Source organism: Melospiza melodia (genome assembly GCF_035770615.1).
Source record: "Melospiza melodia melodia isolate bMelMel2 chromosome 7 unlocalized genomic scaffold, bMelMel2.pri SUPER_7_unloc_1, whole genome shotgun sequence".
Lineage (NCBI taxonomy): Eukaryota > Metazoa > Chordata > Aves > Passeriformes > Passerellidae > Melospiza > Melospiza melodia.
Genome location: NW_026948497.1, coordinates 5,576,480 through 5,591,636, shown reverse-complemented (window position 1 = coordinate 5,591,636; position 15,157 = coordinate 5,576,480). Strand labels below are relative to the sequence as shown.

The 15,157-nt window shown below is 49.9% G+C and overlaps 1 protein-coding gene across 1 annotated transcript; it reads right to left on the bottom strand.

The window, feature by feature from the left end:
* Window positions 1-731: 731 nt before the first annotated feature.
* LOC134432743 (class I histocompatibility antigen, F10 alpha chain-like) lies at window positions 732-4,176 on the bottom strand. The gene is made up of 5 exons (XM_063181638.1): window positions 4,092-4,176; window positions 2,333-2,596; window positions 1,706-1,981; window positions 1,122-1,394; window positions 732-1,036 (listed from the first exon to the last, which is right to left on the bottom strand). Exons 1-5 carry the CDS (start codon window positions 4,156-4,158, stop codon window positions 732-734), a joined length of 1,185 nt encoding a protein of 394 aa, XP_063037708.1. The 5' UTR covers window positions 4,159-4,176.
* Between the last annotated feature and the right edge of the window lie 10,981 nt (window positions 4,177-15,157).

Genomic DNA, 15,157 nt, shown 5'->3' with positions numbered 1-15,157 from the left:
GCTCACAGAGGTGAACTACCAGACACTGGAGGAGGGAACCTGGATTTATTTCCCAAAGCAGGATAGTTTTGCACCAGAAGTGAAACATTGTGAATATTTGTTGTTCTTGCTTTTAAAACATTGGAAAATGGGAAATGGATCTGTTAGCAAGAGCTGTAGGGTGGGTGGGAGCAGCAGGATGAGCTCTGCTGGCAGCTCTCAGCTTTCCAGGGAAAAGGAAAGGGGCCAGATCCAGCTCCATGGATCACTCAGGCAGTGATTCCTGCCAGGATGAGAGAGGGTCATGGTGTCACCCTGTCCCTGTCCCCATTCCACAGGATGGACCTGGCTGGAGTCCATGGAGAGCAGGAGATGCTCCAGAATCCCACACAATCCCACCTCAATCCTGCTCCAATCCTGCTCCATCCATCCCACCCAATCCCACTCCATCCACTCTGCCACAACCCTGCTCCATCCCTCCCACACCAATCCTGCTCCATCCATCCCTCCCGATCCCGCTTCAGAATCCAGCCCCAATCCCACTCTACAATTCCACCTGATCCCACTCTGGACCCTGCTCTGATCAGAAATCCCTCCCCAATCCCAGTCTGTCCATCCTGCCCCAGTTCCTCTCTGGAATCTCACCCCGATCCTGCTCCATACCTGTGCTCAAGCCATTGGTTCCCACAACTTTTCCTGCAGAAAGAGAAGATCCATGAGATTCCAGCACAGATCACACACCAGAATTAACCTCAGGATCCATCCTGGGATCCGCACAGAGGGGATCCAGAGCTGGATCCACCACTGGAACTCACCGGCTGCAGGGTTGTATCCATTCCTGTCCCTCCTCCCTGTGGAAACAAAGTGGGATCAGTGTCAGTTGCACAGGATTCCCAGAACAGTGCCGGGTGGATCCATGTCCCTTCCCAACCCCCATCCCGTGTGTTACCGGATTGGAGCTTCCAGACGCCGAATCCGATGAGGACGATGAGATTGAGGATGGCAGCGATGACGGACACAGCGACCACCACAGTGAGATTCCCGTCAGATGTCGGCTCTGGGAAATGCGAGATAGTGAGGAGGGTGAGGGGAATCCCCATTTGGGAATTCCAAATCCCCAATCCCCACATTCCCAGCCTCACCCCAAGCGAAGATCCCAGGCTCTGGCATTCCGGGATGCTCCACCCTGCACCGGTACTGCTCCCGCTCCTCCGGCAGCGCCTCGATCCTGGCCCAGGTGTGGAAGGTGCCGTCGCTGTTGGGAACGATCCCGCCCCACTCCGTCTCCTGATCCAAGGTTTCACCCCCCTTCATCCAGCTGACTACGATGGTGTTGGGGTAGAATCCGTACGCGTGGCAGGACAGGATCAGCGTCCTGTGTTCCTCTCTTCCGGACACGTGGACATCAGGGGGCTCTGGAATGGGATAATGGTGATAGACATCCATGGAATTCCCACTGGAATGGGTCTGGGGTGAGATCTGACCATGGAATTCCTACTTGAATGGGATGGAGGGGAGATCTGACCATAGAATTCCCACTGGAATGGGGTGGAGGGGAGATCTGACCATGGAATTCCATGGAAATGGGATGGGAGTGAAATCTGACCATGGAATTCCATGGGAATGGGATGGAGGTGAGATCTATCCATGGAATTCCCATAGGAATTGACATGTTCTCAAGTCCTCCATTCCAAAATTCCAAATCCCACAGGAATTCTGCTCCCACCTTTGCGCTCCAGTTCCTTCTGCCCGTGTCTGACGTGCCTCTGGAGCCATTCCGGGCATTCATGTTTTAGGTAATTCATCAACCTCTCAGCCTCGGTCCCATCCTGTTCCCAGCACCTCCTGCTGATCTCACCAACGCTGTCAGCCGCCACAAATCTCCCGAATCCCAGGTCAAAGGAGATTAAATCCCAACCATCGTAGCCCTCCCGGCGGGACCCACGGACGCTCCCATCGGACAGGAGTTCACAGCGGTAAAGCCACTGTACGGTGTGGAGACCTGGGGGGATTGTACCCACAGAAACCCATGGAATTGTGTCCCAGCCCCACAGAGCCTCATCCCAGCCCCTTGGAGCCCCATGGATCCACATCCTAGCCCCATGGATTCACATCCCAGCCCCACAGATCTCATCTCAACCCCATGGATCCCAACCCAGCTCCATGGATCCAATCCCAGTCCCATGGATCCACATCCCAATCAATGGATCACAAGATATCCCATCCCAGCCTAACGGATCCCAACCAATTGGGATTTCAACCAATTGGAACCCCATGGATCCACATCCATGACCTATAGATCCCATCCCAACCCATGGATCCCCATCCCAGCCCCACAGCTCCCCCCACTCACCCCCGCTCTGGTTGTACCGCTCCCGCAGTGTCTCCAGGTTCCTGGCATTGATGTGCTGGTTCCCCACAGCAATCTGGGTCTCCCTATCCCAATATTCTGGATCAACTGAATCCTTTACCCACTCTGTCAGTGGCTCCATCCGGCCCCGCTCATTGTCGTAGCGTGTGAAAGGGATCCCATCCACAAACCCAATTTCCATGTACTGGGGGATTCCTGGGCTGGGCTCTGACACCGCCACGTGCAGGTGATGCATGGAGTGGAGAACTGGGGGGCATGGAGATTTGGGGGGGGTTGAGGGGATCATGGAACAATGAAAGGGGAACTGGGAGAGCTGGGAAGGGGTTTGGGGATCCTGGGGCCAAGGAAAGGGTGTGCAGGGTGGGAGAGGTGGGATGGACAGGAAAGGGCCTGCAAGGGGTCCTGGTGTCCAAAAATGGGGGCTCAAGGGGGTTCCAGTGTTATGGATGGGAAGGGGGGGAGGCAGGGACTGGAAAAGTGGGATGGGGGTTCCAGGGGATCCCTGTGCCCAGGAAAGGGGGTCCAGGGATCCCCAGTGCCAAGGAAAGGGGTCACAAGGTGGGGAGACCTGGGAATGGGAGGCTCAGGGGTCCTTGAAGCAGAGGAAAGGGGGGGCTGGGGGCTGAGAAAAACAGGAATGGGGTCCAGGTGATGTCAGAGACAAGGAAAAGGGGGGAATGGGGACTGGGGAAGGAAGGATGGATGGGAAAGGGGATGCAGGGAGATTGGTACTGGATAAGGGGGCACAGGGAGGCTCCAGTGCCCAGAACTGAAATTCAGGGAGGTCGCGGGGCCCAGAATTCCCCCTGGGACACTCCTGAACCCCCAAGAACCCCCCTTCCCCCAGCAGGACACACACTGGGAGGACGCAAAGATTGGAGAGTGAAACTGGGAGAGCTGGGAAGGGTTCAAGGTTCAAGGAAGGGACCGGGAGAGGTGGCATAGGGGGATACAGGGGGTCCCTGTGCCCACCAAAGGGGGTCCAGGGGTCCCCGGTGTTGAGGGCAGTGCGGTCTGGGAGCTGGGAAAGGCAGGAATGGGGCTCCAGGGGGTCCCTGGGTCACTGAAAGGGGGGTCTGGTGCTGGGAGAGGCGGGCGGATCCCGGGGACGCAGCTTGAGAGACGCGAAAGAGACTGAGGGAACGCGGGGGAAGGGGACGGGGGAAAGGGGAAATTCCAGGGAGTTCATCTGGATCCCTCTGGATGCCCCCTGCGAGACCCCTGAGACCCCTGGGACCCTCTAGAACCCCCTTTCGGGAAGGGACGGGAGTGGAAAACGGGAGGCACATGGAAAGTTCGGAGACCTGGGGAGTCCAAAGGTCAAGGAAAAGGGCGCGTCTCGGGTCTGGGAAATGCGGGATGTCCGAAAAGGGGGGACAGGGGGGTCCCAGAGCACTGACAGAGGTGTAGGGGAATCCCAGTTCCAGAAATGGAGATTCAGGGGGGTCCCAGGCGCCAGGAATGGGGGTTCAGGGGCTTCCCGTGCAGCGATTCAGAGTTCAAACCAGAAGTGGGAGATGCGGTGGGTCCCGGGGCCAGATAAGGGGGTGCAGGGGGGTCCCGCTGCCAGGAAATGAACGTTCACGGGGGTCCCTGTGCCCAGGAATGGGGGTTCAGGGGGTTTTTCCTGCGCAGGAATGGGGGTTCAGAGGATTCTCTTCCCGGAATTCTGGGTTCAAGTGGACCCCGGTGTCCGGTAATGGAAGTTCAGAGGGTTCCCGGTTTCGGGGTTCCCACTCACCTTTGGTCGCTGCCCCTGGGTCCCCCAGGAGTCCCAAGAGCAGCCCCAGACCCAGCGCTGCAGCCATGGCTCTGCTCCGCTGCGACCCCGCCCACAGCCCCCCGACCCCGCCCACAGCCCCTCCGACCCCGCCCACAGCCCAACCCCCACAGCAGCATTCGGCCCCCTATTTTCATGTTCGCCAATGGCAGCCCGATCTGTCAGTGACGTCACCGGTCGCCAGGCAGATCTCGGTCTCGCAGGTTGGGACGCGGAAGCGAAAGGGACCGAGGAGGGCGGGACGGGGAGGGGACGGGGGAATTGCAGAGAATCCCTCTGGATCCCTCTGGATCCCGCTGCGACCGCCCTGGAGCCCTCTGAGAACCACCTGGGAACCCCTGGGACCCCCTTAAGGAAGCGCCCGGAGTGGAGAACTGGGGGCACCCGGAAATTTGGGAGATCTGGGGGTGCAAAGGTGAAGGAAAAGGGCGGGTCTGGGATCTGGGAAGGGCGGGAGGGGCGGGGAGGGGTGCGGGGGGTTCCAGAGGGGTGTGAAGGAGGTCCAGGAAGGGGTCCCAGTCCCGGATAAGGGGGTGCAGGCGGTCCCCATGCCCAGGAACGGAGGTTCAGGGGGTCCCAGGTCAAGGGAAGGGGGGTGAGGGCAGTGGGGGGTGCAGGGGGTCCCTGTGCCCAGGAAAGGGGGTGCACGGGCAGATCCCCGGTGTTGAGGAAGGTGATGGGTGGGGGCTGGGGAAGGCAGGAGTAGGGGTTCAGGGTGTGCCAGGGTCAAGGGAAAGCGGGGGCTGGGGTGTCTGAGAGGGGGAGTGGCGGGAAAGGGGGTGCGGGGGGGGGCATGGGTATTGGATAAGGGGGTGCAGGGGGAGGTACCTGTGCCTGACAACGGAGGATTTGGGAGGGTTCCCGTCCCGAATATGGGGGTGCACGGGGGTGCTGGTGCAGCGGAATGGGGGTTCAAGGGGTCCTGGTGCTGTGTAAGGGGATGCAGTGGGGTCCCAGTGCCCAGGAATGGGGCTTCAGGGGGAGTCCCTTCCCAGCAATCGGGGTTCAGGGAGGTCCCGGTGCCAGACAACGGCGTGGCAGGGGTCCAGTGACCGGGAAGGGGGTGCAGGGGGTCCCCGTTCACATGAATGAAGGGCTCGAGGGAGTCCTGATGCAGTGGAATGGGATTCAGGGGGTCCCAGGGCTGGATAACGGGATGCACTGGGGTCCCAGTGCCCAGGAAATGGGGTTCAGGGGGGTTCACTTCCCGGATTCCGGGGTTCAAGGGGTCCTGCTGCCTGAAAATTGAGGTTCAGGGGGTCCCGGTGCCGGATAAGGGGATGCAGTGGGTCCCGGTGCCCAGAAATCGGGGTTCAGGGCGGTTTCCGTGCCCGGGATATTGGATTCAGGGGGTTCTAGGCTCCAGATAAGGGGGTACAGGGGTTATCGGGGCTGGGGAAGGCATTACAGGCGGGTCCCGGTGCCCCGAAATGAACGTTCACGGGGGTCTCTGTGCCCTAGAACGGGGGTTCGCCCGCAAATGGAAGTTCAGTGGTCCCCGTGCCCGGGAATTGCGGGTCAGGGGCTCTCGGTGCCAGGGCAGTCCCCGGTCCCCGGGCGGATCCCGGAGCCGCAGCTTGGGAGACGCGAAAGTGACCGGGGCAGCGCGGGGAGGGGGAGGGGACAGAGGAAACCCTGGGAATTCCCCTGAAACCCCCGGGACCTGCCCGGACCCCCCGCAGGACGCGCAGGGGGTGGAGAACTGGGGGGACGCAGAGATTGGGGGGTCTGGGGGCGTCCAAGGGTCGGGAAGGGACCCGGGAGAGCCGGGAAGGGTCCAAGGTTCAAGGAAGGGACTGGGAGAGGCGGGATGGGGGATCCAGGGGGTCTCTGTGCCCACCAAAGGGGGTCCAGGGGTCCCCGGTGTTGAGGGCAATGGGGTCTGGGAGCTGGGAAAGGCAGGAATGGGGGTTCAAGGGGTCCCTGGGTCACGGAAAGGGGGGTCTGGTGCTGGGAGAGGCGGGCGGATCCCGGGGACGCAGTTTGGGAGTGTCATGATCCGTCCTTACAAACGGGTTTCATGATGGCTCATGGATTGATCTCAGGGTGCAAAAGAACTGGCACGGTACAAGGGGGTTTGCAGCGATAATCAAAACAAATGCACCTTTATTGAAATAACCACAGCAAAAACGCACTGGGGAGGAATCAGGGAGAAAAGGAAAAAGAGGGAGGAAAAAGAATGGGTATACAGCTACCAAACGTCGAACTGCGAAGTCCCTCCATGTCCAGCCAATGGAGTTCACCAGGCCATGTCCGGGGAGATCTCAGAGGCCCAGCTCATCTGGACCCCAATTATACTCTTTTTTGATGGGGGAAGGGGGGATGGATTCTGCAATCGAATCAAAGTTAGTTTACTGTATCTTCGGGGGGAAAGAATGGTGTTTGGAAAGGGGCACGCACAGTCCATGTTTGGCAGTAGGTGAGAGCCATTGTTTTTGTGGTTGACTGCCTGCACTTGCAACATCCATCTTGCTTTGGGCAGCTTTCCTTCTCTCCCCCATAGACCTCCCCTGATTTGGGGGTTTCAGTCCCAGTCTCTGGAAGAAGGTGAGAGGGGCCTTCTCACATAGGGATTCTGTGTCTCGGTCTCTTGATGCAGAGGCTTCTTACATCTCAGTTTGTCTGTCACGGTTGTTACAAACGAGTGAGAGGGGTCTTCTTTGGGGGGGACCACACTAAAGCCTAGGAGAAGTTCAGCCAGGCCGAAAACGAGAGGTGGGGAGAATTCCAGAGCTATTGTGCAAAAGGGCAAAATGCCCTTTGAGCTCAGTGTAGCATATAGCAAATGCACCTGTGAAAACAATAATTTAGCAATGCTCTCAGGTCTCAGGCATATGACTTTCCCCTACAGGCTCAGAAACTTCAGACAGGAAGGGTCTGTTTTTCAGTGACCCCCTGTCCTGCTTTAGGGCAAATTTGTTAAAGAATCTGCAAAGGAGGGCCCCTCCAGAAAGCAAAACCCACACGGCCCCTCCCCCCAACCGGTTCGGGAAAAAATTCCTTGGAGAGAGGTGGAAAGAACCTGTTTATTTCAGGCACAGCAGCCCCCAGCACACAAAATGAACAATACCAGCTGACACCGCTCTGAGAAAGATGACAAAATGAGAAAGTCTCTTTCGAGGGTGATTGCTCTGTTCTCAGTCCCTCCGGCGCTGGGGCAGCTGCTGCAGCCAAACCTTCGGTGTTCCTGGGTCCCAGTCCGGAGCAGGTTCAAGATGGTCACAGAAACAGGAGAGGAGAAACAGTCTAGGAAGGGATGTGGACTGTTTAGCTAGAACTAGCTAATAAGCAGAAGCAAAAGCGAGAGCAGAAGCAAGAGCAGAAAAGCAAGCAAGCAAAGCAGCAAGCTGAAAGCAAGAAGTGAAAAACAGCCCTATGTACTGCCTGTCTCTGTGTCCCTGATAAGAGAAACCCAAACAAAACATCCACTCTTCAGAGCCAGTCTTAAAGGCACAGAACAGATGAATGGGGATACAAGCATCATAACGTCACCCCAGGACACCCCCCCAATGACGATCATGAGGCAGATGAGGGATATTTCAGACAGACTCTCACACGACCCCGTGACTCACTATTGTCTTGAGGGATCTTCATCAGCAGGGCTCTGGAGTGTCGTTGATGAGTCTGCAAAACTCACCGTACATTGGTAGTATAACCCGGAAAATAGGGACAGTATGACAGAGAGAGGAAAGAGAGAGATAGAGAGAGAAAAAGGAGGAAAAAAAAGGATAGGAAAAAGAGGGGGGAAAAGGAGACTATAAACAAACATAATTAATATTGATTATAACAGTATTATTCTCATAACAATTTTCAAAATGGTTAATTAAAATATTATTATTTTTGTAACAATTTTCAAATGGTTGAAACAAATCACAAATAATCAAAAGGAAAAGCAATAAACAAATCATAATATAAGCATTAACTTTAAAATTATTTTCTAAAACAAAACAATAAAAATTGAAGGTAATTCTCACAAAATCATAAACGGGAATCAAGGATTGCCCTAAAACACATATGCTTAATTCATAATTGCCTTGTCAACTGACATGGGGATGTCCACAGTGTACAGGGCATCAGCCAAGAGTGTGCATTGATTATAGATGTCAGTCTTGTTAGCCATTTCATCATCCTCCAATTCATAACGAATAGGGCTGCTGACAAGATAAAACAAAGCAGAATTAGAATCAAAAGGATAACAATGGGATGACACACTGTTTGGACACCCGTGGCAGTAGGTGACCACCCAAAGAGGGTATCTCACCACCTGTGCTCGGCATCTTTCTTTACCCTCTCCATAACACGCTGTATCTGTCTCACATTGTGATGAACAGTTACCAAGGTTTTCTGTCTGTTTTTCTTAATCTTTTCAAGGATTTCTACCAAGTCTTGATGGAGCAGCAGTTGTCTTACCAAAGTGAGATTCATCCCAATAGGAGTAGGCATCAGTTTGTGAATCAGTGTGTAGTTAGATTGCAATAGGTGGTGAGAGGTAACTGGAGCTTCATAAGAGAAATCACATCCTGTAATCTTGGTAAAGTTACAAGCACAAAAATTTGAATCATTTTTAGTATCTACTACAACATTCTCTACGAATACAAAATCACAAGCAGTTCTGAAGCATGCACACACCCATTGCCTATATGTATATATATAAAGACTGTTTCAGATGCCTCATTGGGACAAATTTCAAAATGACAGATATTTTGCTCTGTGTCTAAACAAATGTCTTAAGCTATGATTGCATTGCTTTTACAGATGAACCCTTGTTGTTCTCGGACAATACAAGATTCTAAATTGACAGTTTGCCATTTCTCACCAATTTGACGGGCCCATTCCCTATGCTCAGGATAGATAATAGCTCCATCAGGATTCAAACCTAATGCAATCGTAGGAACTATCAAATGCACTGAGGCATTAGGTATGGTTAACACAAAAGCTGTGGCTGTGTTTGTAATGGGGTTGTAAGTAAAATTCACTAAGTTCCACCAGGATTGGAATTCTCTTTCAAAATCAGTGGCTCTGTCCCAAATTATTTTCTGAATTTCAGTGGGAAAAGTGCCTTCTTCACCTTCTCTTACACTTGAGGCAGCAACTGACTGCTTCCACAATTGTGCTGGATACAGCTGAGAGCCAAAGAAACATTGTTTTGTGCAGCACCGAGTGCATCAATTACCAATTTGTGGTCATTTACATTTATGTTTTCCCAATTTGGCAAAATGTTTGATAGCAGCCACTGGTGTGTTCCTAAAGCCAGTAAGGACGACTGCAATGGTTGTTGTAATTTGGTCAAATCTCTAGTTGTAGCAGCCAATTTTATTCATTCACTTCTGAATCAATACTTTTTAGAATTTCCAATCCTGTTCCCACAACACTGGTTATGTCTCTTAGCATCCGTCTTTTAAAAGAGTTCTGCTTTTGCAGCCAGGTCATCCAGTCCTCAAAGGAAGTTTGCAAGAAAGGCGAACAGGCCGGCTGAATTTCTGAGACATTATTTTGCATCAGCAATTTGACTTGTTTAAGAGACCATGCCGGATTGAACAGTATTTTTTGTTGTCCTGTTTTCCCAATTATATATGGTCCATTTTCAAAAATTCTTGGGCTGAGCATAACCGGTGGTTGGGCTGGAGCGGTGGTGGTGTAAATTGTAACAAGTTGGGCTATAGCATTTACTATAAACTTAAAATGTAGGCCCTACAGGCCTACATTTTTTGGACCAAAGACAAACCACTTCTATTGTTTGTGCTAATGTAAAATTGTGCCAACAATCCTGTATACTTGGGTGCCTACAAACCTTTTCATGCTTGTTTGTTTGATCTGTCAAAACACTGATTGAGGTTGCCTTACTATGGGTAGTACCATTAATCATTCATATCCTATACTAATTTTTTTCCCCACTATCGCTTGAAGCTGCCAAGTTTTTGGTTTTCCCATTCCTGCCTAGTGTATATCTGATTTTCATGCATATCAACAGTTGATAGTTTTAAATCCTTCACATTTCCTGTGAATTCAGAAAAATGAACAAAAGCCTGGGACCAAGGCCATTTAGTACCAAGTTCACTAAGGGCGCTCTCAGTCCTTTCTACCCATTGGGGTGTGACTACTGTACTCAGTGTGGGCTTTGTTATACTGTGTATCTTAAATTTGTAAACCGGGCCTTTTAAACTTAATGGATCTGTCAAGTTATTTTGCCAACGCCATGTCACATGAGTTGGTTTGGCTAAAGTAAAATTATGCCAGCAGTCAATTAGTTCATTTCTATAATCCTTTTAATTGCATTGTTGGTTCTGGGGCCTAAAGTGTAGTTACCAACATACTCCTGCCAGCAGCACAGAGTGAGGGGAATTTGTTTATAACACTCCCACTTCGTTGTAGGACACAGTTCTGTTGTAGGGATGTGCAAATAGTTTTTTCCATCTGGTTCTAAAAAATTTACAGCAACTGTAATGGAGGAAGTTTTCTCATAGAGAGATCCTTCCACTTTTCTGCATGCGACCACAATTGGCTCTCCAATTGTTCCAGTTAGGGTTCTAGTCCGGTCCTTCTGATCCCATCCCCACTCACCTGGACAATATACCTCAGAGTCATGCAGCACTATAGACTCTAGGTTCAGGTGGTGACACTTGGGATACGCTCCTAGAACATTAGTGTGATGGATGGTAGCTTCAGACCAAAACCTCTCAGCAAGATTCTGTCCATGAAATTGTGGTAGGATGCAGAAAAGTATCACCAGTGTTATCATGGTTCAGATGATCCTCATGTCCCTTGGGGTTCTTCTGTAAAAGTAAACACAACAGAATCCTGCCACTAAGGGGCAGAAAAAGTTAGAATGATGGAATTATCCAGTGTGTATTAATCTGATGCTCTCTCCCTAGAACATCAGAGGCTACCCATGCATATTTATTCAGAAGGGTTTTCAGCACTAGTGGTCCTTCCCCTACAGTAGGGAAGTCCACCAGAACAGGTTGTCCAGGGTAATGTGCTGGAATCTTGAAATCATCTGGTCTCCCTAGAGAGGCAATTATGCTTGGAACTATCGGGCAAAAAGCAGTGATTTTGGGACACCCATTTGCCCCCCGTATATCATTCACACTTTTCACAGCTTCCCATAACCAAATATCCCAATTTCCCTCCTCTGGTTTCAGAAGTAATTCCAAAAGACCATTGATCCTTTCTATGATCCCATTAGCTTGAGGGTAGTAAGGGGTGTGAAAAGTCCACTTAATCCTTCATTTTTTGACTAATCCTGTACAATTCTAGCAGTGAAGTGCGACCCATTATCAGATTGAATTTCCTGTGGTGTTGGGAAAATTCCAAGCCATCCCTGCAATGCTTTAACAGTATTATCTTCTGTAGCTCTTTTAAAAGCATCGACCTGGACCAACCCAGATACAATTTCTAGTCCTACCAGCACAAAGTGTTTGCCCCCTGACTTCTTAAAGGGTCTGATATAATCTACCTGCCATGCGTCCCATAAGCCTTTACCCTTTCTTAAATGCAGAGGGTTAGCTTCCAAAGGATGTCTGTCCAGTCTCCAGTCTGTGATTGCTCACAGGCTGATATGCATGTTTTACACCTTTCCCTGGTGATAGCCAACCCTGGGCAAGTGCTTCCTTGCACAAATCTTTTGCATCTCTGTGCTGTCTTTTTACATGCAGCCATTCTAATAGTTGATCCCAGTCCTCTGTAATCTGTTCCTTTTTCAGGAGATTTAGTCTTGCTAAATCATCAGCTTTATTGTTCCACCTTCCTGCTGGATTTCCATCTGTCTGTAGTAAGGCTGCCCACCCCAACAAAGTTCTCTTGGCTTGCGATGTTTAAAATTTCTTGCTATTTTTCCTTTTGCCATACTGGAATTCTGTTAACTTCTCAATAATTTTGCTGCCAAAAGGAAGCTACTCAGTACATCCTTTATACACAGGATAGGAGTCAGTGTAGATGCAGACAGGAGAGGTATTCTGTACCTCACGTTGGAAAGCACTTCAAACAACTATCAGCTCCCCAACCTGAGCGCTGCCTTCTCCCTCAGTAATAATTTGTTCACCAGAGGGAATGTGGAGGTCTCTGCCCTGTATCTCCACACCTTCCTCTCTTGTTTAGCAGAGGCATCAGGGAAACAAGAATTTGCTGATTGTTTGGTGGACAAAGGAGGGACTACTTTAATTACAGAGGCAGGTTTGTCATGGCTTCTGCCCAAGTTCTCAGTATCTTGGATCACTAAATTTTTTGCAGCACCTTCTGTTATGGAGAAAGTGTTAGAGTCATGTTCAATCTGAGCATACCAGTTTGTAACTGAGGCCCTCTGGGCCACCCCGTCAGGTGGGGGGGTCCCAGTAGTGTCTTTATAACTTTGAAAAGGGCCTCTCAGACAATTAGTTGTTGTCGTGCAATTTTTTCCACTTCTATGAGAGCTAAGCTAACCACAAACAATCCTTTTTCCCAGGTGGTGTATCTTTTCTCAGCATCTTTGAAACCACAGGAGTAGAAACCAACAGGCCTCATCAGACCCTCAGAACCCCACTGCCAAATGTGTACTGATAGCCCTGAGGAGGCAAATCCACTTTCCACCTGAAAGGGATCTGTGGGATGGACAGGGTCCAGTCCTTGGTGAGCTGTTGCTTCAAAGATCAGTAATTGCATCGCTTCCTCCTGAGAAGGAGTCCAAATCCATTTCACCCCTTTGCTCAGCAAGTCATAAAGGGGCCTGGCAATTATTGAAATGTCTGGAATGTGTTTTCTCCAGAACACTAATAATCCTAGAGCTTGCTGGAGGTCTTTCCTGGATTCAGGCATTTTGATCTGATCTAAAGAGGTTAGGATATCAAGTGGAATACATGTCATACCTCCTTTCCAGCAAATTCCCAAAAACTTCTCTTCCTGAGAAGGCTTTTGAATTTTCTCAGAGAGAATTTGCAAATCAAGACTTTCTAAATGGGAGATTATTTATTGTTGGGTATCTCCCACTACTTCTATTTAATCTCCTCCCACCAGGATATCATCATGTATTGATAAACAGCTACATTGTCAGGTTTGGGTATTTTTTCTAATTCCTGGGCTAAAGTAAGGTGGACCAAAGTGGGGGAGTGTTTGTAGCCTTGAGGGAGCCTAGTGAAAATGTATTGCTGTCCTTTCCATGTGAAGGCAAAACGGCCCATATCTTCTGGCTGTATCATAAAAATTGTGTCTTTGACATCTATTATTGCCATGATTGAGTGAGCCTTTTCTTGAATTGATGTTATTAATTCAGCCAAATCTGGGACCACTGCTGTAAGAGGGTCTGTGTTGGCATTAAGCCTGTGAAAGTCAACTGTCAGCCTCCACTTCCCATTGGGTTTTCAAACTGGCCAGACTGGCAAGTTGAAAGGAGAATGGGTATTGACTATTACTCCTTGGTCTCACAAGTCCTGCATAACCGGTTGATGCCCTCTTTGGCACCAGAGGGTAGGAGGTATTGTTTTACATGAGCAATTTTGCTAGACAGTAAGGAGGGTGCAGCTTGGAGCAGTCTAATGTTAAGATGTGGCACACCAAATGACCACAGGAATCCTTCAGAACCTTCCCACTGCCTCCCAGCAAGAACATCCATCCCTAATAAATTGTTTGGAATATCCCCAATTACCACTTTGAGAACTAATTCATTCTCCTCTCCATGGAGCGTGAGTTTTACTAAGGTCACATTCATAGATTCTGTAGCTCCTAGGACGTTTAAAACACAACATTATTTCTTTGTTGGAGCAATTCTACACTTCTGGGCATCCTTTATGTTAGTGCAAAGATTTGTGCCCCAGTGTCAATTAGAAAGGTTACCAGTGTCCGTTGAGGCCTGTGATAGCTGTGATCAATATATCTTCTGATTTATTTTCAGTGAGCATTCTCAGATACATCCATGCTCTGATCCTTCGCTCACCGACAAGGGATGGAGAAACTAGTTTCTCTGGTTCTGTGTTTGCTTTGGCTCACATCCTAAATTCTGAGGGATAGGCTGGGAAAGGGTTTGTTTTAGCTCACTGCCTGGATTCTGAGAAGGGAGGGGTGCACTGGGTTGAACGGATAAATTCAGTTTCTGATAGTGCCAATTTGTTATTATTTTCTGTAATTTATCAAGGGGCAAACCATCCATCACCTCTCTGGGGACCCCCCTTTTAGCTTCCAACAACCATCAATGGTGGCAGTTAGAGATCTGTTTTCCCTTCTCTAAATTTTCACTGTGAGGAGCCCTGATAAACCAAACACCTTTTGTTTTTTCTGATTTCTCCTCCAGGGTTTTTACAGGGTTTTTGTAATTAATCAAATCTACTGTAATTAATCAAATCTACTCCCTCCATGTCCAAACTTTACAGCTACTGGAAGGTGAATTAGATTGAGAAGCTGGGGGCTGTGAGGGGATGGAGTATGGAGTGAAACCAGAATCAGTAGATCCAGTTTGGTCAGTGGGGTTACCAAGGAATCTACCTCGTCTCTCTATGGGACCCAAGGCCATTATGGTTTTCTGTAAAGTAATTGCTGTAGGTTTAGGAAGCCCTCAAATTAAAGAAGTCATAATTTCAGGCTTTACAGGTAATTGCACTGGCGACTGAAAACCGGGAATCAACTTTTATTCCATAAATCATTTGCAGGCAGGTGCCTTTGTGGGCGCTTTCCAGAAGCTGGTCGAGGGTACTGACTATAGCTAAAGGGTCTCCCCTTTCCAAAGTATTAATTCCCCTGGCCCAGAAAGCCGCACATTGTGTCAGGGACCATGTGTCACGCTTATCTCCTGTTGTTAAGAAAACTCCATGTCCCCAGTACCCACTGGTCTCCTGTTCCGTTAATTTAATTTTATCTCCCCCACTGAGGGACACTCAGAAGGCATATTCTTCTCTGATTCTTGTGGGAGGCGCCCATATTCTTTCTTCAGCTTAGCTAATTTGGTAGCACTGAATGGTATTTGTTCAGTTGTGATATGTGGTTCAAAATCTTCATCATTAACATAATTATATTCTGTTTTAACCAGGAGTCTCAAATGAGAGCAGCAGTTTTCTCCACAGTGT

Bases quoted from the DNA above. Each gene is read 5' to 3' on its own strand.
- LOC134432743 (XM_063181638.1), bottom strand. From the start codon at position 4,158: ATGGCTGCAGCGCTGGGTCTGGGGCTGCTCTTGGGACTCCTGGGGGAC. The intron at 1,395-1,705 runs GTGGGAGCAGAA...ATCCCATTCCAG, and splicing joins GAAGGAACTGGAGCGCAAAG to AGCCCCCTGATGTCCACGTG. The intron at 1,037-1,121 runs GTGAGGCTGGGA...CGCATTTCCCAG, and splicing joins GCCTGGGATCTTCGCTTGGG to AGCCGACATCTGACGGGAAT.